Source organism: Salvelinus namaycush, chromosome 28 (genome assembly GCF_016432855.1).
Source record: "Salvelinus namaycush isolate Seneca chromosome 28, SaNama_1.0, whole genome shotgun sequence".
In the NCBI taxonomy this organism is placed as follows: domain Eukaryota; kingdom Metazoa; phylum Chordata; class Actinopteri; order Salmoniformes; family Salmonidae; genus Salvelinus; species Salvelinus namaycush.
The window spans coordinates 1,006,675-1,032,012 of record NC_052334.1 but is presented as its reverse complement, the minus strand read 5'-3'; the positions used below and the strand labels follow the sequence as shown (position 1 = coordinate 1,032,012).

At 45.3% G+C, this 25,338-nt stretch overlaps 1 protein-coding gene across 1 annotated transcript in view; it reads left to right on the top strand.

Moving 5' to 3' along the window:
* LOC120022967 (alpha-actinin-1-like) overlaps nt 1–25,338 on the top strand; it is a 184,388-nt gene that overhangs the window by 98,371 nt on the left and 60,679 nt on the right. The window contains exons 4-9 of the mRNA XM_038966927.1: nt 9,251–9,337; nt 12,512–12,599; nt 14,872–14,950; nt 17,288–17,369; nt 19,418–19,503; nt 23,224–23,234. Coding sequence (XP_038822855.1) covers nt 9,251–9,337; nt 12,512–12,599; nt 14,872–14,950; nt 17,288–17,369; nt 19,418–19,503; nt 23,224–23,234 — 433 coding nt within the window. The remainder of the gene's footprint in view (nt 1–9,250; nt 9,338–12,511; nt 12,600–14,871; nt 14,951–17,287; nt 17,370–19,417; nt 19,504–23,223; nt 23,235–25,338) is intronic.

Genomic DNA, 25,338 nt, shown 5'->3' with positions numbered 1-25,338 from the left:
AGGGATTAGTGACAGGACAGGGGGTGGGAGGATTGGGATTAGGGATTAGTGACAGGACATGGGGTGGGTGGTTGGGATTAGGGATTAGTGACAGGACAGGGGTGGGTGGTTGGGATTAGGGGTTAGTGACAGGACAGAGGGTGGGAGGTTGGAATTAGTGACAGGACAGAGGTTGGGATTAGTGACAGGACAGAGGTTGGGATTAGTGACAGGACAGAGGTTGGGATTAGTGACAGGACAGAGGTTGGGATTAGTGACAGGACAGAGGGTGGGTGGTTGGGATTAGTGACAGGACAGAGGGTGGGAGGTTGGGATTAGTGACAGGACAGAGGGTGGGATTAGTGACAGGACAGAGGTTGGGATTAGTGACAGGACAGAGGTTGGGATTAGTGACAGGACAGAGGTTGGGATTAGTGACAGGACAGAGGGTGGGAGGTTGGGATTAGTGACAGGACAGAGGTTGGGATTAGTGACAGGACAGAGGGTGGGTGGTTGGGATTAGTGACAGGACAGAGGGTGGGAGGTTGGGATTAGTGACAGGACAGAGGTTGGGATTAGTGACAGGACAGAGATTGGGATTAGTGACAGGACAGAGGGTGGGAGGTTGGGATTAGTGATAGGACAGAGGTTGGGATTAGTGAGAGGACAGAGGGTGGGAGGTTGGGATTAGTGACAGGACAGAGGTTGGGATTAGTGACAGGACAGAGGTTAGGATTAGTGACAGGACAGAGGTTGGGATTAGTGACAGGACAGAGGATGGGAGGTTGGGATTAGTGACAACACAGCGGGTGGGATTAATGACAGGACAGAGGTTGGGATTAGTGAAAGGACAGAGGGTGGGAGGTTGGGATTAGTTACAGGATAGAGGTTGGGATTAGTGACAGGACAGAGGTTGGGATTAGTGACAGGACAGAGGGTGGGAGGTTGGGATTAGTGACAGGACAGAGGGTGGGTGGTTGGGATTAGTGACAGGACAGAGGGTGGGAGGTTGGGATTAGTGACAGGACAGAGGGTGGGAGGTTGGGATTAGTGACAGGACAGAGGGTGGGAGGTTGGGATTAGGGATTAGTGACAGGACAGAGGGTGGGAGGTTGGGATTAGTGACAGGACAGAGGGTGGGAGGTTGGGATTAGTGACAGGACAGAGGGTGGGAGTTTGGGATTAGGGATTAGTGACAGGACAGAGGGTGGGAGGTTGGGATTAGTGACAGGACAGAGGATGGGAGGTTGGGATTAGTGACAGGACAGTTGGTGGGAGTTTGGGATTAGGGATTAGTGACAGGACAGAGGGTGGGAGGTTGGGATTAGTGACAGGACAGAGGGTGGGAGGTTGGGATTAGTGACAGGACAGAGGGTGGGAGGTTGGGATTAGTGACAGGACAGAGGGTGGGTGGTTGGGATTAGGGGTTAGTGACAGGACAGAGGGTGGGAGGTTGGGATTAGTGACAGGACAGTTGGTGGGAGGTTGGGATTAGTGACAGGACAGAGGGTGGGAGGTTGGGATTAGTGACAGGACAGAGGGTGGGAGGTTGGGATTAGTGACAGGACAGAGGGTGGGAGGTTGGGATTAGTGACAGGACAGTTGGTGGGAGGTTGGGATTAGGGGTTAATGACAGGACGATGTCAGATTTTTAAATGGAATGAACAGGATGTGTGGTTCCCTCCCCCAGCTGGATCTTTGTTCAGTACATCCCTAATCTCACCATATTGACATTCTGTTTCCTTTATACATTGTCTCTTTAGTATTGTGTTCTTATGTAACATTAAACTTGAAGCCCCTAATTTGATGTTATATTGTGTCAGTGTTTTCTATGCTGTGACATGTGGTGAGCCTGTTGGAAGTGAGCCCAAACTGGTTCCAGTACAGTGGATAACTAACGCACTAGGTGCCCTAGATTAGAGGTAGAAACACATGATTAGTTTGGGAGGAGAGGAGAGGTGGTGAGAAGAGGAGAGGCCCCCATCCGGGTCCCCCCCATCCGGAAACCGGCCTGACTAACAGGTGTCTCTGTATGTAGCCTCGCTACTGTATATAGCCTCTCTACTGTATATAGCCTCTCTACTGTATATAGCCTCTCTACTGTATATAGTCTCTCTACTGTATATAGCCTCTCTACTGTATATAGCCTCGCTACTGTATATAGCCTCTCTACTGTATGTAGCCTCTCTACTGTATGTAGCCTCTCTACTGTATATAGCCTCGCTACTGTATATAGCCTCTCTACTGTATATAGCCTCTCTACTGTATATAGCCTCTCTACTGTATATAGCCTCTACTGTATATAGCCTCTCTACTGTATATAGCCTCTCTACTGTATATAGCCTCTACTGTATATAGCCTCTCTACTGTATATAGCCTCTCTACTGTATATAGCCTCTCTACTGTATATAGCCTCTCTACTGTATATAGCCTCTCTACTGTATATAGCCTCTCTACTGTATATAGCCTCTCTACTGTATATAGCCTCGCTACTGTATATAGCCTCTCTACTGTATATAGCCTCTCTACTGTATGTAGCCTCTCTACTGTATATAGCCTCTCTACTGTATATAGCCTCTCTACTGTATATAGCCTCTCTACTGTATATAGCCTCTCTACTGTATATAGCCTCTCTACTGTATATAGCCTCTCTACTGTATATAGCCTCTCTACTGTATATAGCCTCTCTACTGTATATAGCCTCTCTACTGTATATAGCCTCTCTACTGTATATAGCCTCGCTACTGTATATAGCCTCTCTACTGTATATAGCCTCTCTACTGTATATAGCCTCTCTACTGTATATAGCCTCTCTACTGTATATAGCCTCTCTACTGTATATAGCCTCTCTACTGTATATAGCCTCTCTACTGTATATAGCCTCTCTACTGTATATAGCCTCTCTACTGTATATAGCCTCGCTACTGTATATAGCCTCTCTACTGTATATAGCCTCTCTACTGTATATAGCCTCTCTACTGTATATAGCCTCGCTACTGTATATAGCCTCTCTACTGTATATAGCCTCTCTACTGTATATAGTCTCTCTACTGTATATAGCCTCTCTACTGTATATAGCCTCTCTACTGTATATAGCCTCTCTACTGTGTATAGCCTCTACTGTATATAGCCTCTACTGTATATAGCCTCTCTACTGTATATAGCCTCTACTGTATATAGCCTCTCTACTGTATATAGCCTCTCTACTGTATATAGTCTCTCTACTGTATATAGCCTCTCTACTGTATATAGCCTCTCTACTGTATATAGCCTCTCTACTGTATATAGCCTCTCTACTGTGTATAGCCTCTACTGTATATAGCCTCTCTACTGTATATAGCCTCTACTGTATATAGCGTCTCTACTGTATATAGCCTCTCTACTGTATATAGTCTCTCTACTGTATATAGCCTCTCTACTGTATATAGCCTCTACTGTATATAGCCTCTCTACTGTATATAGCCTCTCTACTGTATATAGCCTCTCTACTGTATATAGCCTCTCTACTGTATGTAGCCTCTCTACTGTATATAGCCTCTCTACTGTATATAGCCTCTCTACTGTATATAGCCTCTCTACTGTATGTAGCCTCTCTACTGTATATAGCCTCTCTACTGTATGTAGCCTCTCTACTGTATATAGCCTCTCTACTGTATGTAGCCTCTCTACTGTATGTAGCCTCACTACTGTATATAGCCTCTCTACTGTATATAGCCTCTCTACTGTATATAGCCTCGCTACTGTATATAGCCTCTCTACTGTATACAGCCTCTCTACTGTATACAGCCTCTCTACTGTATATAGCCTCTCTACTGTATATAGCCTCTCTACTGTATACAGCCTCTCTACTGTATATAGCCTCTCTACTGTATATAGCCTCTCTACTGTATATAGCCTCTCTACTGTATGTAGCCTCTCTACTGTATATAGCCTCTCTACTGTTATAGCCTCTCTACTGTATATAGCCTCTCTACTGTATATAGCCTCGCTACTGTATATAGCCTCTCTACTGTATATAGCCTCTCTACTGTATATAGCCTCACTACTGTATATAGCCTCTCTACTGTATGTAGCCTCTCTACTGTATATAGCCTCTCTACTGTATATAGCCTCTCTACTGTTATAGCCTCTCTACTGTATGTAGCCTCTCTACTGTATATAGCCTCTCTACTGTATATAGCCTCTCTACTGTATATAGCCTCTCTACTGTATATAGCCTCACTACTGTATATAGCCTCTCTACTGTATATAGCCTCTCTACTGTATATAGTCTCTCTATTGTATATAGCCTCTCTGCTGTATGTAGCCTCTCTACTGTATATAGCCTCTCTACTGTATATAGCCTCTCTACTGTATATAGTCTCTCTACTGTATATAGCCTCTCTACTGTATACAGCCTCTCTACTGTATATAGCCTCACTACTGTATATAGCCTCTCTACTGTATATAGCCTCTCTACTGTATATAGTCTCTCTACTGTATATAGCAGGGGTGTCAAAGTCAAATGGACGGAGGGCCAAATAAAAAATTTAGCTACAAGCCGAGGGCCGGACTGTTCGAATGTTCATTGAAAAATTTTTAAATGACGCATATAGTCTAGTGAACCTAATTGAACCTACTGAAAACCTAACAAATATATTCCAATATGATCAGATAAATAAAGCAATATTTTCTTATGGCTCTGTCAGTAATCTTTAATTTTCAACAGACACAAAAGACAAATTTCCTTTATATAAAAATCCCCATAACATGAACATTAAATGAAAGAAACCGGTATTCAAGGCACCATCAGTAGCCTATATTTTCTATTTTAGCAAAAGTGGGCTAAATTTACTTCAAAGAAAAAAACAATAATAGCAATTTTCTATCATCCACTCAACTGAAATATTTTTAAAATATAATTGGATTGAAATACAATAAAATAAAGTGCAAAAATCTATTAATCAAAAACAACACTTTGTTTAAGGAGAAGTAACATGCAGTGAAAACAAATATTAAACTTTAACTTTTAAACTTGAACTGAGTAAAAACTCTAAATATGTGATTGCACAGTAATGTTCACTTGTTTGAGGTTGAGGGTGATACTTGGTGGTGTCCCATCTTTTCCACAAGTTCATCAATGTTCGGGGTAAGGCTCTGAGCTGAGGAAATCCTCAGAATTGAGTGGAGGTGTTCAGCAGTAAGTCGACTTCTGTGTGATGTTTTGTTCAGGTTCATCAAAGAAAACAGTTGTTCACACAGGTATGTGCTGCCAAACATAGACAACGTTTGAGCAGCCTGGATGCGCAGCTGGGGCATTGTGTCGGGGAGGAAACGGGCGAACTCCGCAGCACCCACTGCCGCATATTTTGCCCTCAGTGCATCATTGCATTGGAGGTCAATCAACTCCATTTGGAGGTTTGGTGGTGAGCTTTCCACGTCAACAGCAAATGGGTTACCGAGCAGTTCCAACCTGCTTTTTTGTGCTTCAAAGTCAGCAAATCGGCGTCGAAAGTCAGCGGCAAGCATACCTATTTTATCAGCCAACTGTGCGCTCGGGAACGCACTGGTAGAGAGCTTCTCTTTCATGGTCTGGCAGCTGGGAAAGTGGCTCAAATTTTCTTTCCGCATCTGCGTCTCCCACAGAGTCAGTTTGGTTTTAAATGCCTTCACTGTACTGTACATATCAGAGATGACATGATCCCGACCCTGCAGCTGCAAGTTCATTGCATTCAGATGACTCGTAATGTCACACAGAAAAGCCATTTCACACAGAAACATTTCGTCTCGGAGTTGTGTTGTGTCTTTCCCTTTGCTGTCCAAGAACAGACAAATCTCCTCACGAAGCTCGAAACATCTTTGAAGCACCTTTCCCTGGCTTAGCCATCGCACCTCTGTGTGATAAGGCAAATCACCATGCTCCGTTTCTAACTCCGTCAGAAATGCCTTGAACTGGCGGTGATTCAAACCTTTGGCTCTGATAAAGTTAACTGTGCGCGTGATGATGCTCATTACATGCTCCATTTTCAAGGCTTTACCGCACAACGCTTCCTGGTGTATGATACAATGATAAGCTGTCAGCTCACCTGTCGCGTTTTCCTCTTGCATCTTTTCCCGTATCTTCGCCACCAGTCCGCTCCTGTGTCCACACATCGCAGGTGCTCCGTCGGTTGTCAAACCCACGAGTTTTTCCCAAGGCAGCTCCATCTCATTTACACATCTTGACACCTCTTCATACAAATCATGCCCCGTAGTTGTGCCATGCATAGGACGTAAAGCCAAAAACTCCTCTGTCACGCTTAGGCTGGAGTCCACTCCGCGGATGAAAATTGACAACTGGGCAATGTCAGAAATGTCGGTGCTCTCATCCACAGCCAAGGAATATGCAATGAAATCTTTTCCCTTTTTCACAAGCTGCTCTTTTAGATTGATGGACAACTGGTCTACTCTCTCGGCAATGGTGTTTCTGCTCAGACTCACATTTAAAAAGAGTTGCCTTTTTTCTGGGCAAACTTCGTCACAAACTTTAATCATGCAGTTTTTGATGAAATCCCCCTCCGTAAATGGCCGGGCTGATTTAGCGATCTCTTCTGCCAAAATAAAACTGGCCTTGACAGCAGCCTGGCCTTGTGATTTGGCTTTTTTGAACAGAGCCTGTCGAGATTCCTCTGCCTTTTGTAGCCTTTGTTCCATGTCCATATTCTTGTTTTTGTCCGCGTGTTTCGTTTCATAATGTCGTCTCAGATTATACTCTTTCAGTACCGCCACACTTTCTCCACACAGAAGACACACAGGTTTTCCAGCTACCTCCGTGAACATATACTCCGACTCCCACCTTGTTTGAAACCCCCGGTTCTCAGTGTCCACCTTCCGTTTTGCCATTTTTGATGGGTATCTGAAAGTTAATTTTACTGTGATGCTGACGACTGCTGTGCCAATAAATATTGAAATGAAGCAGCCTACTGCTCGGTGCGTCACCGTTGCATTGTGGGAAATGTAGTATTGGTGCGTGTAAAAGATCTGCGGGCTGCCGGCTTGCTGCGGTCTGCGGGCCGGTTCTAATAATAAATCAAGATCATCCCAGGGGCCGTAAAAAACCTTCTCGCGGGCCGGATGTGGCCCGCGGGCCTTGACTCTGACATATGTGGTATATAGCCTCTCTACTGTATATAGCCTCTCTACTGTATATAGCCTGTCTTTTTACTGTTGTTTTTATTTCTTTACTTACCTATTGTTCACCTAATACCTTTTTTGCACTATTGGTTAGAGCCTGTAAGTAAGCATTTCACTGTAAGGTTTGGGAGCTGTGTACTCAGCGCACGTGACAAATATACTTTGATTTGAAACCTCTTAATGCTAGATTTGGGATCACGGTTCTGCGCACGCTATTCTACGCACATCTTTGTTTTTCTAACGTAGATGCTGCTCACACTCCCCCGTCCCTTCACGTTTAACTCTTAACTCACCCTCTTCTGAACCACGATGATGTAGCGTAAATGTCTCTGCGTCGTATTTCTGATCAGCTGAAATAAGAAATCCTGCTGGTGATTTTAAGGAACATTCTGGAACATACTGTATGTAGCCTGTTATGTTTTAAAGGCTACAGCCTGTCTGTCTGCGCCAACGGGATATTGTAGTTGCACAAGCAGGACGCAGCCCCTACACTTTGGAGATAAAACTGTCAGTGTTTTTTTGTGTGATGTAGACTCATCTTTATAGTTGCTGCCATATCCGTAGTTCCTGGGAAGAAAAAAAACACCACTTTACTGCCTTGTCTGCTTCCTGCGCAGCCTAGCCAGTGTTTGCAACATTCAGTCGCTAATTAGACTGCATGTCTGTGTCTTGCTGCGTTCCACCTCTGGGAAGCCGAATGTTGTAGGCAGCTGAGCGTGTATCCGAACCGGTGAAAAGTCTGACCATGGGCAATGCTCATTCCGTTTTGCATCGCCCGTTGCCATAGTTATGCAGTGGTGTAAAGTACTTAAGTAAAAATACTTTAAAGTACTACTTAAGTAGTTTTTTGGTGTATCTGTACTTTACTATTTATATTTTTGAGGACTTTTATTTTTACTTCACTACATTTCCTAATGAAAGTAATGTACTTTTTACTCCGTACATTTTCCCCTGACACCCAACAATATCTAGACTGCCTGTTTGTGTCGTGCTTATGTTTACAATAGTGACAACAAAGTTTTACGAACAAGTCGACAATGTATTTTGTGTAAAACGTAAATAGCTGCAAGCAGCCTACTCCCCTCCTGAAGAAAAATAACATTAAAGCACGTTTATTATGCTGACAGAGGCATCGAATGCAATAGTTAGTACCAGGAGTGGGCACTCGGCACAGCAGCTACGTAGGCATGTAGGAGTACTGTAGTGCATGTAGGAGTACTGTAGTGCATGTAGGAGTACTGTAGTGCATGTAGGAGTACTGTAGTGCATGTAGGAGTACTGTAGTGCATGTAGGATTACTGTAGTGCATGTAGGAGTACTGTAGTGCATGTAGGATTACTGTAGTGCATGTAGGAGTACTGTAGTGCATGTAGGAGTACCGTAGTGCATGTAGGAGTACCGTAGTGCATGTAGGAGTACTGTAGTGCATGTAGGAGTACTGTAGTGCATGTAAGAGTACTGTAGTGCATGTAGGAGTACTGTAGTGCACGTAGGAGTACTGTAGTGCACGTAGGAGTATTGTAGTGCACGTAGGAGTACTGTAGTGCACGTAGAAGTACTGTAGTGCATGTAGGAGTACCGTAGTGCATGTAGGAGTACTGTAGTGCATGTGAAGTCAGATCAATGTTATTTCACCAGCAATGAAATCATAAACCTGATATACATCAAATGGCACAGTGAAACTGTAACTAGCACTGTCAATGTGACCTCAGGCTAACCTCTCCTCTCCTCTCCTCTCCTCTCCTCTCCTCTCCTCTCCTCTCCTCTCCTCTCCTCTCCTCTCCTCTCCTCTCCTCTCCTCTCCCCTCCCCTCCTCTCCCCTCCCCTCCCCTCCTCTCCCCTCCCCTCCTCTCCTCTCCTCTCCTCTCCTCTCCCCTCCCCTCCCCTCCCCTCCTCTCCTCTCCTCTCCTCTCCCCTCCCCTCCCCTCCCCTCCCCTCCCCTCCCCTCCTCTCCTCTCCTCTCCTCTCCTCTCCTCTCCTCTCCTCTCCTCTCCTCTCCTCTCCTCTCCTCTCCCCTCCCCTCCCCTCCCCTCCTCTCCTCTCCTCTCCTCTCCTCTCCTCTCCTCTCCTCTCCTCTCCTCTCCTCTCCTCTCCCCTCCCCTCCTCTCCTCTCCTGCAGAGATCGTCGACGGCAATGCTAAAATGACCCTGGGAATGATCTGGACCATAATCCTTCGCTTCGCCATCCAGGACATCTCTGTGGAAGGTACCAGGATGTAGATGTCCTCCTCTGACTTCCTCTTGTTTATAACACATTATAAAGGCTTATTCATGCTTACAACATGTTATAACGCTTTATATCCACATGGGTACAATCCATAGGTGTACTTGGCCTGTCCACAGAGGTACTTGGCCTATCCACAGGGGTACTTGGCCTGTCCACAGGGGTACTTGGCCTATCCACAGGGGTACTTGAGAAGACTTATGAGGCAATAGGCCTACTGGTAAAATGCATAAGAGTGGGTACTTCGGTGGTACCCTGGGCAGAGCAAAATGGGATTGGGGTTACAGTAGGCAGCTCAATTTTACATTCAAATTGAATAAGTAAGTATCAGATGCATTTTGTATTGTTGGCTTTGAATGTATACTAAAACAAACATAAGTTATATACAAGTAATAGAATATAACATAGATGAATATATGTCATAATATATACCGTATTAATATACCATATAACATGATAGATGAATATATGTCATAATATATACCGTATTAATATACCATATAACATGATAGATGAATATATGTCATAATATATACCGTATTAATATACCATATAACATGATAGATGAATATATGTCATAATATATACCGTATTAATATACCATATAACATGATAGATGAATATATGTCATAATATATACCGTATTTATATACCATATAACATGATAGATGAATATATGTCATAATATATACCGTATTAATATACCATATAATATTAGAACATTCTTCCTGCTGATGTTTTGATTGAATTAGTAGAATTAGAATTAGTAGTAGTATTTATTATTATTTATTGTTATTTATTATTATTAGTATTTATTATTATTTATTATTATTAGTTGTAGTATTATTTATTATTATTATTAATAGTAGTATTATTTATTAGTATTATTTATTATTATTATTAGTAGTAGTAGTATTTATTATTATTATTTATTATTATTATTCCTTTATATGGAGACGTGAGAACTATATTAGAGATGAATGATTCCCCCTCTCCTTTTAAAACCCCTACAGCCTCTCCTTATAAAACCCCTACAGCCTCTCCTTATAAAACCTCCTACAGCCTCTCCTTATAAAACCCCTACAGCCTCTCCTTTTAAAACCTCCTACAGCCTCTCCTTATAAAACCTCCTACAGCCTCTCCTTATAAAACCTCCTACAGCCTCTCCTTTTAAAACCCCCTACAGCCTCTCCTTATAAAACCTCCTACAGCCTCTCCTTATAAAACCTCCTACAGCCTCTCCTTTTAAAACCCCCTACAGCCTCTCCTTATAAAACCTCCTACAGCCTCTCCTTTTAAAACCCCCTACAGCCTCTCCTTTTAAAACCCCTACAGCCTCTCCTTATAAAACCCCCTACAGCCTCTCCTTTTAAAACCTCCTACAGCCTCTCCTTATAAAACCTCCTACAGCCTCTCCTTTTAAAACCCCCTACAGCCTCTCCTTTTGAAAACCCCTACAGCCTCTCCTTTTAAACCCCCCTACAGCCTCTCCTTTTAAAACCCCCTACAGCCTCTCCTTTTGAAAACCCCTACAGCCTCTCCTTTTAAACCCCCCTACAGCCTCTCCTTTTAAAACCTCCTACAGCCTCTCCTTATAAAACCCCCTACAGCCTCTCCTTATAAAACCCCCTACAGCCTCTCCTTTTGAAAACCCCTACAGCCTCTCCTTTTAAACCCCCCTACAGCCTCTCCTTTTAAAACCCCCTACAGCCTCTCCTTATAAAACCCCCTACAGCCTCTCCTTATAAAACCTCCTACAGCCTCTCCTTTTAAAACCCCCTACAGCCTCTCCTTTTGAAAACCCCTACAGCCTCTCCTTTTAAAACCCCCTACAGCCTCTCCTTTTAAACTCCCCTACAGCCTCTCCTTTTAAAACCCCCTACAGCCTCTCCTTATAAAACCCCCTACAGCCTCTCCTTATAAAACCTCCTACAGCCTCTCCTTTTAAAACCCCCTACAGCCTCTCCTTTTGAAAACCCCTACAGCCTCTCCTTTTGAAAACCCCTACAGCCTCTCCTTTTGAAAACCCCTACAGCCTCTCCTTTTAAAACCCCCTACAGCCTCTCCTTTTGAAAACCCCTACAGCCTCTCCTTTTAAAACCCCCTACAGCCACAACGGGATTAGTTTGAACTGGCTCAGCAGAAACAGTCCAGGATATGTGTCAGATGGGATGCCGTTAGGAACCAATCCTATGTCACAGCATGATTTGAACTAACTAATTTCTCATTGAATGTTTTTCCACCTACATCCTCCCCTCCCTTCTCCTCCCTTCTTCCCCTCCCCTCTCCTCCCTTCTGCTCCTCTCCTCTCCTCCCTTCTTCCCCTCCCCTCTCCTCCCTTCTCCTCCCTTCTCCTCCTCCCCTCTCCTCCCTTCTGCTCCTCTCCTCTCCTCCCTTCTTCCCCTCCCCTCCCCTCTCCTCCCTTCTGCTCCTCCCCTCTCCTCCCTTCTGCTCCTCTCCTCCCTTCTTCCCCTCTCCTCTCCTCCATTCTGTTCCTCCCTTCTTCCCCTCCCCTCTCCTCCCTTCTTCCCCTCCCCTCTCCTCCCTTCTTCCCCTCCCCTCTCCTCCCTTCTGCTCCTCTCCTCCCTTCTTCCCCTCTCCTCTCCTCCATTCTGTTCCTCCCTTCTTCCCCTCACCTCTCCTCCCTTCTTCCCCTCCCCTCTCCTCCCTTCTGCTCCTCCCCTCTCCTCCCTTCTTCCCCTCCCCTCTCCCCTCTCCTCCCTTCTTCCCCTCCCCTCTCCTCCCTTCTGCTCCTCCCCTCTCCTCCCTTCTTCCCCTCCCCTCTCCCCCCTTCTTCCCCTCTCCTCTCCTCCCTTCTGCTCCTCTCCTCCCTTCTTCCCCTCCCCTCTCCTCCCTTCTTCCCCTCCCCTCTCCTCCCTTCTGCTCCTCCCCTCTCCTCCCTTCTGCTCCTCTCCTCCCTTCTTCCCCTCCCCTCTCCTCCCTTCTTCCCCTCCCCTCTCCTCCCTTCTGCTCCTCCCCACTCCTCCCTTCTCCTCCCTTCTGCTCCTCTCCTCCCTTCTTCCCCTCCCCTCTCCTCCCTTCGTCCCCTCCCCTCTCCTCCCTTCTTCCCCTCCCCTCTCCTTCTGCTCCTTTCCTTCCTTCCTTCCTCTCTCCTCTCCTCCCTTCCTCTCTTCTCCTCTCCTCTCCTACCTACAGAAACATCAGCCAAAGAGGGTCTTCTTCTGTGGTGCCAGAGGAAGACTGCTCCCTACAAGAATGTCAACATTCAGAACTTTCACATTAGGTAATAGAAGAACCCTACGTCCCAAATGGCACCCTATTATAGAGTACTGGTTAAAAGTAGTGCACTATTAGGGAATAGGGCTGCCATAGGGCCTTAGTTAAAAGTAGTGCACTATATAGGGAATAGGGCTGCCATAGGTCCTTAGTTAAAAGTAGTGCACTATATAGGGAATAGGGCTGCCATAGGTCCTTAGTTAAAAGTAGTGCACTATATAGGGAGTACTGTTCAATGTGGGACGCACACAAGGCCTCTGCTAGAGGTTTTACAGGCAATGTGATTCAGTGGCGGTCGATGCCGTTTAAGATGGAGGACAATAATTGAACAGAGGAGGAGGGGGGAGAAGAGAGGAGGGGAGAAGAGAGGAGAGGATGGAGAGGAGGGGGGGATGAGAGGAGGGGAGAGGAGGTGGTTATTCCAGCAGAAGCTGGTCAGACCTGGCTCTATGAACACCAGTCCTGACTCAGAAGCTGGTCAGACCTGGCTCTATGAACCCCAGTCCTGACTCAGAAGCTGGTCAGACCTGGCTCTATGAACCCCAGTCCTGACTCAGAAGCTGGTCAGTCCTGGCTCTATGAACCCCAGTCCTGACTCAGAAGCTGGTCAGACCTGGCTCTATGAACCCCAGTCCTGACTCAGAAGCTGGTCAGACCTGGCTCTATGAACCCCAGTCCTGACTCAGAAGCTGGTCAGAACTGGCTCTATGAACCCCAGTCCTGACTCAGAAGCTGGTCAGACCTGGCTCTATGAACCCCAGTCCTGACTCAGAAGCTGGTCAGTCCTGGCTCTATGAACCCCAGTCCTGACTCAGAAGCTGGTCAGTCCTGGCTCTATGAACACCAGTCCTGACTCAGAAGCTGGTCAGACCTGGCTCTATGAACACCAGTCCTGACTCAGAAGCTGGTCAGACCTGGCTCTATGAACCCCAGTCCTGACTCAGAAGCTGGTCAGACCTGGCTCTATGAACACCAGTCCTGACTCAGAAGCTGGTCAGACCTGGCTCTATGAACACCAGTCCTGACTCAGAAGCTGGTCAGACCTGGCTCTATGAACACCAGTCCTGACTCAGAAGCTGGTCAGACCTGGCTCTATGAACACCAGTCCTGACTCAGAAGCTGGTCAGACCTGGCTCTATGAACCCCAGTCCTGACTCAGAAGCTGGTCAGACCTGGCTCTATGAACCCCAGTCCTGACTCAGAAGCTGGTCAGACCTGGCTCTATGAACCCCAGTCCTGACTCAGAAGCTGGTCAGACCTGGCTCTATGAACCCCAGTCCTGACTCAGAAGCTGGTCAGACCTGGCTCTATGAACACCAGTCCTGACTCAGAAGCTGGTCAGACCTGGCTCTATGAACCCCAGTCCTGACTCAGAAGCTGGTCAGACCTGGCTCTATGAACACCAGTCCTGACTCAGAAGCTGGTCAGACCTGGCTCTATGAACCCCAGTCCTGACTCAGAAGCTGGTCAGACCTGGCTCTATGAACCCCAGTCCTGACTCAGAAGCTGGTCAGACCTGGCTCTATGAACCCCAGTCCTGACTCAGAAGCTGGTCAGACCTGGCTCTATGAACCCCAGTCCTGACTCAGAAGCTGGTCAGACCTGGCTCTATGAACCCCAGTCCTGACTCAGAAGCTGGTCAGACCTGGCTCTATGAACCCCAGTCCTGACTCAGAAGCTGGTCAGTCCTGGCTCTATGAACCCCAGTCCTGACTCAGAAGCTGGTCAGACCAACAATGTGCTCTGTGATGTGCATCAGGTTGTTAGAGCTCGTTGTTGTTTTAATGAGGACCTGATGGCACATGACTGTAGCTCATCTACCAGTCCATATAGGGTAGATTCTCTGCCATGGCAATGCCTTCTGGAAGGATGGACAGGGAGAGAAGGTCAAAGTGATTTGAAATAGTGTGTAGGTTTAGGGATTCCTCAGTGCTGCTCTGTAGCCATGGATTAGTGTGTTATGATTCATCCAAATGCTCTCTTATATTACATATCTCTCTCTCTCTCCTTCTCTCTGTCTCTCTCCTTCTCTCTGTCTCTCTCGCTCTCTCTGTCTCTCTCTCTGTCTCTGTCTCTCTGTCTCTCTCTCTCTCTCTCTCTCTCTCTCTCTCTCTCTCTCTCTCTCTCTCTCTCTCTCTCTCTCTCTCTCTCTCTATCTCTCTCTCTCTCACCTTCTCTCTGTCTCTCTCTCTCTCTCCTTCTCTCTGTCTCTCTCTCTCTCCTTCTCTCTACTTCTCTCTGTCTCTCTCTCTGTCTCTCTCTCTCTCTCTCTCTCTCAGCTGGAAAGATGGGTTGGGATTCTGTGCTCTCATTCACAGACACCGTCCAGAGCTCATTGACTATGGCAAGCTGCGCAAGGTGAGACTACTGTTACTGCTTTACCTTAGCAGTCTTACCAACACTAATGCAACCACATCTAACGACGTGGAAATGATCCTCTATCTGTTTTTCCTCTCGCCTAAAAACATGTCTGTATCAGGTCACAATGCCAGACCCAGATGCAGACATGGGAGGCAGATGGTTGGAGTCTTTGATATTTATTGTAATCCAGAAGGGGTAGGCAAGAGAATGGTTGTGGACACAAGCAAAAGGTCAAAACCAGTTCAGAGTCCAGGAGGTACAGAGTGGCAGACAGGCTTGTGGTCAAGGCAGGCAGAATGGTCAGGCAGGTGGGTACAGAGTCCAGAAACAGAGAATAGAAAAAGCAGGAGTACGGGGAAAAACACGCTGGTTTACTTGAAACAGAGAAGACGAACTGGCACAGAGAGACAGGAAACACAGGGATAAATACACTGGCCCAGTGAGACAGGAAACACAGGGATAAATACACTGGTACAGAGAGACAGGAAACACAGGGATGAATACACTGGCACAGAGAGACAGGAAACACAGGGATAAATACACTGGTACAGAGAGACAGGAAACACAGGGATAAATACACTGGCACAGAGAGACAGGAAACACAGGGATAAATACACAGAGAGACAGGAAACACAGGGATAAATACACTGGCACAGAGAGACAGGAAACACAGGGATAAATACACTGGCACAGAGAGACAGGAAACACAGGGATGAATACATTGGCACAGAGAGACAGGAAACACAGGGATAAATACACTGGCACAGGAAGACAGGAAACACAGGGATAAATACACTGGCACAGAGAGACAGGAAAAACAGGGATAAATACACTGGTACAGAGAGACAGGAAACACAGGGATAAATACACTGGCACAGGAAGACAGGAAACACAGGGATAAATACACTGGCACAGAGAGACAGGAAAAAACAGGATAAATACACGGTACAGAGAGACAGGAAACACAGGGATAAATACACTGTACAGAGAGACAGGAAACACAGGGATAAATACACTGGTACAGGGAGACAGGAAACACGAGGATAAATACACTGGCACAGAGAGACAGGAAACACAGGGATAAATACACTGGCACAGAGAGACAGGAAACACAGGGATAAATACACTGGTACAGAGAGACAGGAAACACAAGGGATAAATGCACTGGCACAGAGAGACAGGAAACACAGGGATAAAAACACTGGCACAGAGAGACAGGAAACACAGGGATAAATACACTGGCACAGAGAGACAGGAAAAAACAGGGATAAATACACTGGTACAGAGAGACAGGAAACACAGGGATAAATACACTGGCACAGAGAGACAGGAAACACAGGGATAAATACACTGGCACAGAGAGACAGGAAACACTGGTACAGAGAGACAGGAAACACAGGGATAAATACACTGGTACAGAGAGACAGGAAACACAGGGATAAATACACTGGTACAGAGAGACAGGAAACACAGGGATGAATACACTGGCACAGAGAGACAGGAAACACAGGGATAAATACACTGGTACAGAGAGACAGGAAACACAGGGATAAATACACTGGTACAGAGAGACAGGAAACACAGGGATAAATACACTGGTACAGAGAGACAGGAAACACAGGGATAAATACACTGGTACAGAGAGACAGGAAACACAGGAATAAATACATTGGTACAGAGAGACATGTCTGTCTGTCTGTCTGTCTGCCTACATGTCTAACTGTCTGTCTGCCTACATGTCTAACTGTCTGTCTACATGTCTACCTGTCTGTCTGCCTACATGTATGTCTGTCTGTCTGTCCCTCTACCTGTCTGTCCTCTGTCTGTCTGTCCCTTTGTCTGTCTGTCTGTCTGTCTGTCTGTCTGTCTGTCTGTCTGTCTGTCTGTCTGTCTGTCTGTCGTCTGTCTGTCTGTCTGTCTGTCTGTCTGTCTGTCTGTCTGTCTGTCTGTCTGTGTCTGCCTGCCTGCCTGCCTGCCTGCCTGCCTGCCTTGCTGCCTGCCTGCTGCCTGCGCCTGCCTGCCTGCCTGCCCTGCCTGCCTGCCTGCCTGCCTGCCTGCCTGCCTGCCTACCTGCCTACCTACCTACCTACCTACCTACCTACCTACCTACCTACCTACCTACCTACCTACCTACCTACCTACCTACCTACCTACCTACCTACCTACCTGTCGTTCTGTCCCTCTACCTATCGTTCTGTCCCTCTACCTGTCTGTCTGTATACCTGTCTACCTCTCTATGTTTACCTGTCTGTCTGTCTGTCTGTCTATTCCTCCTCCTCTCTCCTGTAGGATGACCCCTGACCTCTCTCGCTCTGTCTCTCCTCTCACCTGTAGGATGACCCCATGACTAACCTGAACACAGCCTTCGACGTGGCAGAGAAGTACCTGGACATCCCCAAGATGTTGGACGCTGAGGGTAAGACCAGGAGGGTCAAGGGTCAAGGGTTAAAAAAGTGTTTCCCAAACCTGGTCCTGAAGACCCAACCCTTTGATTATTTGAATCGGGTGTTAGTGCTTGGGTCAGAACGAACATGTGCACTCCTTTGGGTCCCCAGAACCAGGATGAAGAAACACAAAGCAGACAGAAGTGGAGACTGTGACATTCATGAAAAATGACCTTAACAGTGTCGTTTGGTGTTTAAACTAGATACAAATGCAGCTTGGCACCCTATTCCCTATTAAGTGCACTACTTTTGACCAGCTTTGGTGTAAAGCAGTGCACTATATAGGTAATATGGTGCCATTAGGGATGCAACCGTTGTCTTTCAGTGGTATTTGTTCATACCAAGATATTTTGACCCCACAGAAGGTTGTCTGGTCCTCTCATTTTTCAGGAAGCTGAACGGAGGAATACAGTCAGATGACAGACTGCTCTCTCTATTCCGTTCCTCTTGCCTTGTCCCAGTGCCCCATTTTAAATCTCTGTACATAAATATACATGTCATGGAGGGTCAGAGGTGTGTGTGTGTGTGTTGTGTGGTGTGTGTGTGTGTGTGTGTGTGTGTGTGTGTGTGTGTGGTGTGTTGTTTGCGTACGTGTACGTACGTACGAGTGTGTTTTCTAGAATTTTCCCCTAGATTAGCACGCCGTCTGGAGTGACTCAAAGGGACGTTTCTCTTCCTGGATATTATTCTCCTGTTTATCATCATGTCATTGTGGGGTGGAGGTCTTTACCATAGAGTTGGATAGAGCAGGAGTTCTCAACGTTTTTTGGGGACCGGGGACCCCACCCTCATAATCAGAACACAACTAGTGAGGTGATAAAAATAGCATACAACGAGTTTTACTATGACTTCGGCGTTGCGTGGCCGGATGAACCAAGTCTCGGTGGAGTACAGTGGATACCAATAGTGAGCCTCTCAGACCCATGTTGCTCAGGGTTTAACAACGTTGGAGATGAATAATATAACATTGTATTACAACCTCTAAAATTACTCCACGGATCCCTTTGACAAAATGAGTTTAATCTGTTGTTGTTAGTAATATTAATTTAAACAATTATGTAGCCGTGTGTGTATGTATATATATATATATGTATATATAAAATATGTATATGTATATATATATATTATATATACAGTGGGGAGAACAAGTATTTGATACACTGCCGATTTTGCAGGTTTTCCTACTTACAACGCATGTAGAGGTCTGTAATTTATCATAGGTACACTTCAACTGTGAGAGACGGAATCTAAAACAAAAATCCAGAAAATCACATTGTATGATTTTTAAGTAATTCATTTGCATTTTAATCTAAGGTCTAAGTCACTGCATCTCAGTGCTTTAGGTTTCACTGCAGACACCCTGGTTCGAATCCAGACTGTATCACAACCGGCCGTGATTGGGATTCCCATAGGGCGGCGCACAGTTGGCCCAGTGTCGTCCGGGTTTGGCCGGGGGAGGCCGTCATTGTAAATAAAAATTTGTTTTTAACTGACTTGCCTAGTTAAATAAACGTTAAATACATTTTTACTCCCGGATTTAGGCTTGCCATAACAAAGGGGTTGAATACTTATTGACAGAAGACATTTCAGTTTTTCAAATTAATTTGTAAAAAAATTCTAAAAACATGATTCCACTTTGACATTACGTGATATTGTGTGTAGACCAGTGACACAAAATCTAAACTTAAAACATTTTAAATTCAGGCTGTGACACAACAAAATGTGGGGAAAAGTACAGGGGGTGTGAATACTTTCTGAAGGCACTGTACAGGCACTGCTGTCACTGACGCTATTATTGCAAAGATACAAAGATCCTATTTCAACTCTATGGTCTTGGCTCATTTGTCTGTTGTGTTCAACCTATCCAGAAGTAGTATAGTGTATTTAGAGAACAGGGTGTGTTTACCATTCACCAACCAGTCTTTACCACATGTCATTTATCTGTTGTGTTTAACATGATCATTACCATACCCCCTCCTCCCCCTCTCCTCCTTCCTCCATCCACCCTCTCTCTCTACAGACATCGTGGGCACGGCCCGCCCGGATGAAAAGGCCATCATGACCTACGTGTCTAGCTTCTACCACGCATTCTCTGGCGCCCAGAAGGTATCCCAGGATGCAACTCTCCCCCCTCTTCCTCACTTCTCCGTCCTCTTCCTCACCTCTCCCCCTCCTCCTCTCCCTCCTCACCTCTCTCCCTCCTCCTCACCTCTCCCCTCCTCACCTTTCCCCCTCCTCACCTTTCCCCCTCCTCCTCCTCACCTCTCCCTCCTCCTCACCTCCTCCTCCTCACCTCTCTATCCCCTCTCCCCCTCCCCCTCCTCTCCCTCCTCCTCCTCACCTCCTGGTGGTTTGGTTCCTGCTCCTCTATCTGTCCTCTAACACTAACCATTCTCTCTCTGCAGCTGCACCGCCCCCGCCCAACAGGGGGGAACCTCTCACGCTCTTCCTCTTCTCTCTCCGCATTGGTTCACAGTTTCACACCTCCAAATGCATGATGGGAAAATAAATAGTCTATCTCTGTTGCTATAACAGGCACCAGTCAGACCGTCTCCAGTCAGTCAGACCAGTCTACCCCAACTAACTCAACTCCTAGTACATGTAATTGTTTGATTGGATTCATCACTTTATGTAGTGAGGGAGGGAGGGGGGGGGGGGACTCCTTAACCCCAACTACCGCCAATGTGTACTTGGTCACCTTTGAGTTGAGTGAGTCATGTTTTCATTGGATCTCTCAGCACATAGATAGACGTAGTTTTATGTGAAACCATCTGGTGTTACAGTGGTTGATCTCTTATGTGATACCATCTGGTTCTACAGTGGTTGATGATCGTTGTTCGGGATCTCTTAGCTTTAACAGGTTTCTTTTCAGAGTCAATTCAGGATATCAATATGTGTGATACACATATCTGTAGTGAGACAGAAGAACACGTTATTCTTCAGTATGTAACGTTATTTTATTTTTTTATCTCCCAACTGAGAAGAAGAAGAGTTGTGTCGTTATATAAGGACCAGAACTAAAGAAGAAGAGTTGTGTAGTTATATAAGGACCAGAACTAACGAAGAAGAAGAGTTGTGTAGTTATATAAGGACCAGAACTAAAGAAGAAGAAGAGTTGTGTAGTTATATAAGGACCAGAACTAAAGAAGAAGAGTTGTGTAGTTATATAAGGACCAGAACTAACGAAGAAGAAGAGTTGTGTAGTTATATAAGGACCAGAACTAAAGAAGAAGAAGAGTTGTGTAGTTATATAAGGACCAGAACTAAAGAAGAAGAGTTGTGTAGTTATATAAGACCAGAACTAAAGAAGAAGAGTGTGTAGTTTATAAGGACCAGAACTAAAGAAGAAGAGTTGGTAGTTATATAGGACCAGAACTAACGAAGAAGAAGAGTTGTGTGTTATAAGGACCAGAACTAAAGAAGAAGAGTTGTGTAGTTATATAAGGACCAGAACTAAAGAAGAAGAGTTGTGTAGTTATATAAGGACCAGAACTAAAGAAGAAGAAGAAGTGTTGTGTAGTTATATAAGGACCAGAACTAACGAAGAAGAAGAGTTGTGTAGTTATATAAGGACCAGAACTAAAGAAGAAGAAGAGTTGTGTAGTTATATAAGGACCAGAACTAACGAAGAAGAAGAGTTGTGTAGTAATAAGGACCAGACTAACGAAGAAGAAGAGTGTTGTAGTTATATAAGGACCAGAACTAAGAAGAAGAAGAGTTGTGAGTTAATAAGGACCAGAACTAACGAGAAGAAGAGTGGTGTAGTAGTATATAGGACCAGAACTACAAGAAGAAGAAGAGTGTGTAGTTATATAAGGACCAGAACTAAAGAAAGAGAAGAGTTGTGTAATTATATAGGACCAGAACTAAAGAAGAAGAAGAGTGTGTTGTAGTTATATAAGGACCAGAACTAACGAAGAGAGAGAGTTGTGTAGTTATATAAGGACCAGAACTAAAGAAGAAGAGTTGTGTAGTATATAAAGGACCAGAACTAAAGAAGAAGAGTTGTGTAGTTATATAAGGACCAGAACTAAAAAGAAGAAGAGTGTGTAGTTATATAAGGACAGAATAAGAAAAAAGAGTGTGTAGTTATATAAGGACCAGAACTAAAGAAAGAAGAGTTGTGTAGTTATATAAGGACCAGAACTAAAGAAGAGAGTTGTGTAGTTATATAAGGACCAGAAACTAAGAAGAGAAGAGTTGGTATAGTTATATAAGGACCAGACCTAAAGAAGAAGAAGAGTTGTATAGTTATATAAGGACCAGAACTAACGAGAGAAGAGTTGTATAGTTATATAAGGACCAGAACTAACGAAGAAGAAGAGTTGTGTTAGTATATAAGGACCAGAACTAAGAAGAAGAGTTTGTGTATTATATAAGGACAGAAACTAACGAAGAAGAAGAGTTGTATAGTTATATAAGGACCAGAACTAAAGAAGAAGAAGAGTTGTGTAGTTATATAAGGACCAGAACTAAAGAGCACATTGCAGCAGCCAGGCAGCAGAGAGACCAGCTGTGTTTAAAAGACAGAGTGGAAAAAAGATTCTCTCTATTTATAATTGGAAGAGAGTATTCAGACACGGCCTTCCATTTTATTATGGCATGTAGAAGAAGAAGGAGAGGAATGGGGTCAAGAAGAAGAGTATGAGCAGTATATAGTGAACCTCCATGTAGCTCAGATTACTGTATAAAGAAGGCTACATCAGACAAATTCACACTATCAACAAGTATGCTGAATTCAGTCAGAGGCATTACTAAATGTGAAAGAGCCAACTCCTACCCACCTGTTTAGTGGTGACACCAGGAATAGTAACCATTGGGACTATAACAGCTAAACCGCCAATAGAATCCAAACAGACAAACTAACAAACCAACCAACCTGGTCAGACTGGTGTCTGACAACCTGGTCAGACTGGTGTCTGACGTCTCCTCTCTTCCTGGTGTCTGACACCTGGTCAGACTGGTGTCTGACGTCTCCTCTCTCCCTGGTGTCTAACAACCTGGTCAGACTGGTGCCTGTTGTCTCCTCTCCTCCTGGTGTCTAACAACCTGGTCAGACTGGTGTCTGACGTCTCCTCTCTCCCTGGTGTCTAACAACCTGGTCAGACTGGTGTCTGACGTCTCCGCTCTCCCTGGTGTCTAACAACCTGGTCAGACTGGTGTCTGTTGTCTCCTCTCTCCCTGGTGTCTAACAACCTGGTCAGACTGGTGTCTGTTGTCTCCTCTCCCTGGTGTCTAACAACCTGGTCAGACTGGTGTCTGTTGTCTCCTCTCTCCCTGGTGTCTAACAACCTGGTCAGACTGGTGCCTGTTGTCTCCTCTCTCCCTGGTGTCTAACAACCTGGTCAGACTGGTGTCTGTTGTCTCCTCTCTCCCTGGTGTCTAACAACCTGGTCAGACTGTGCCTGTTGTTCCTCTCTCCCTGGTGTCTAACACCTGGTCAGACTGGTGTCTGTTGTCTCCTCTCTCCCTGGTGTCTAACAACCTGGTCAGACTGGTGCCTGTTGTCTCCTCTCTCCCTGGTGTCTAACAACCTGGTCAGACTGGTGTCTGTTGTCTCCTCTCTTCCTGGTGTCTAACAACCTGGTCAGACTGGTGCCTGTTGTCTCCTCTCTTCCTGGTGTCTGACTGTACTGCTCCACCTGCTGGCACCTTTTGTCTCTGCACACTTTTACTCTGCGCTTCTCTCTCTCTTTTTTTCCATCTCTCCTTCCCTCTCCCCTTCTCCTCCTCCCTTTGTTCCCTGGGCAGACATCGTTAGCACGTTGAGGCCGGATGAGAAGGCCATCATGACTTATGTGTCGTGTTACTACCACGCTTTCTCAGGCAAGCAGAAGGTGAGCGCCTCCCTCTAGTCTCTAGTCTTTAGTCTTTCTAGACCACTAGAGACCGTAATAGTCCTGTACCACTAGAGACTGTAATAGTCCTGTACCACTAGAGACTGTAATAGTCCTGTACCACTAGAGACCGTAATAGTCCTGTACCACTAGAGACTGTAATAGTCCTGTACCACTAGAGACTGTAATAGTCCTGTACCACTAGAGACTGTTAAGTCCTGTACCACTATAGACCGTAATAGTCCTGTACCATGGAGACCATATGTCCTGTACCACTAGAGACTGTAATAGTCCTGTACCACTAGAGACCATAATAGTCCCTGTACCACTAGAGACCAATAGTCCTGTACACCTATAGACTGTAATAGTCTGTACACTAAGACCTAAAGTCCTGTACCACTAGAGACTGTAATAGTCCTGTACCACTAGAGACTGTAATAGTCCTGTACCACTAGAGACTGTAATAGTCCTGTACCACTAGAGACTGTAATAGTCCTGTACCACTAGAGACTGTAATAGTCCTGTACCACTAGAGACTGTAATAGTCCTGTACCACTAGAGACTGTAATAGTCCTGTACCATGAGGACTGTAATAGTCCTGTACCACTAGAGACTGTAATAGTCCCGTACCACTAGAGACTGTAATAGTCCTGTACCACTAGAGAGACTGTAATAGTCCTGTACCACTAGAGACTGTAATAGCCACCACTAGAGACCTGAATAGTCCTGTACACTAGAGACCGTAATAGCTTGTACCACTGGAGGACCGTAATAGTCCTGCCACTGGAGACGTAATATCCTGTACCATGAGAACCGTAATAGTCCTGTAACCACTAGAGACTGTTGTAATAGTCCTAGACTGTACCGACACTAGGAGGTCACTGTATAGTCCTGTACCACTAGAGACTGTAATAGTCCGTGTACCACTAGAGCTGTATAGTCCTGTACACTAGAGACTGTAATTAGTCCTGTACCACTAGAGACTGTAATAGTCTCTTCTGGTACACACTAGAGACTGTAATAGTCCTGTACCACTAGAGACCTGTAATAGTCCTGTCACATAGAGACTGTAATAGTCCTGTACCCATAGTAACCGTAACTAGTCCTGTACCCTATAGGACTGTAATAGTCCTGTACACACTAGAGACTGTTAATAGTCCTGTTACCACTAGAGACGTAATAGTCCTCTGTACCACTAGAGACTGTAATAGTCCTGTACCACTAGAGAACTGTAATAGTCCTGTAACCACTAGAGACTGCTAATAGTCCTGACCACTAGAGACCGTAATAGTCCTGTACAACTAGAGGACCGTAATAGTCCTGTACCACTAGAGACCGTAGGTAAATACTGTAATAGTCCTGTACATAGGACTGTAATAGTTCCTGACCACAGAGACTGTAATAGTCCTGTACCACTAGAGACCTGTAATAGTCCTGTACCAGTAGAGACCGTAGAGTCCGTACCACTGAACCTGTAATGTCCTGTACCACTGGAGACCGTAATACTCCTGACCACTGAGACCGTTAATAGTCCTGTAACACTAAAGAGACTGTAATAGTCCTGTACCACATAGAGACACTAATAGTCCTGTACCACTAGAGACTGTAATAGTCCTGTACCACTGAGACGTAATAGTCCTGTACCACTAGAGACTGTAAATAGTCCTGTTTTTACCACTAGCTAGACTGATATCTACCACTAGAGACCGTAATAGTCCTGTACCACTGGAGACCGTAATAGTCCTGTACCACTAGAGACTGTAATAGTCCTGTACCACTAGCAGACTGTAATAGTCCTGTACCAACTGGAGAGACGTAATAGTCCTGTACCACCGATGAGACGTTAATAGTCCTGTACCACTAGAGACTGTATATTCCTGTACCACTGGAGACCGATAGTCCTTACCACTGAGAGACTGTAATAGTCTGTACCACTATAGACTGGAATAGTCCTGTACCACGTGACGTAATAGTCCTGTACCACTAGAGACTGTAATAGCCCTGTAACCACTAGTGTCTGTAATAGTCCTGTACAACTAGAGACTGTTAATAGTCCTGTAACACTAGAGACCCGTAATAGTCCTGTACCACTAGAGACTGTAAT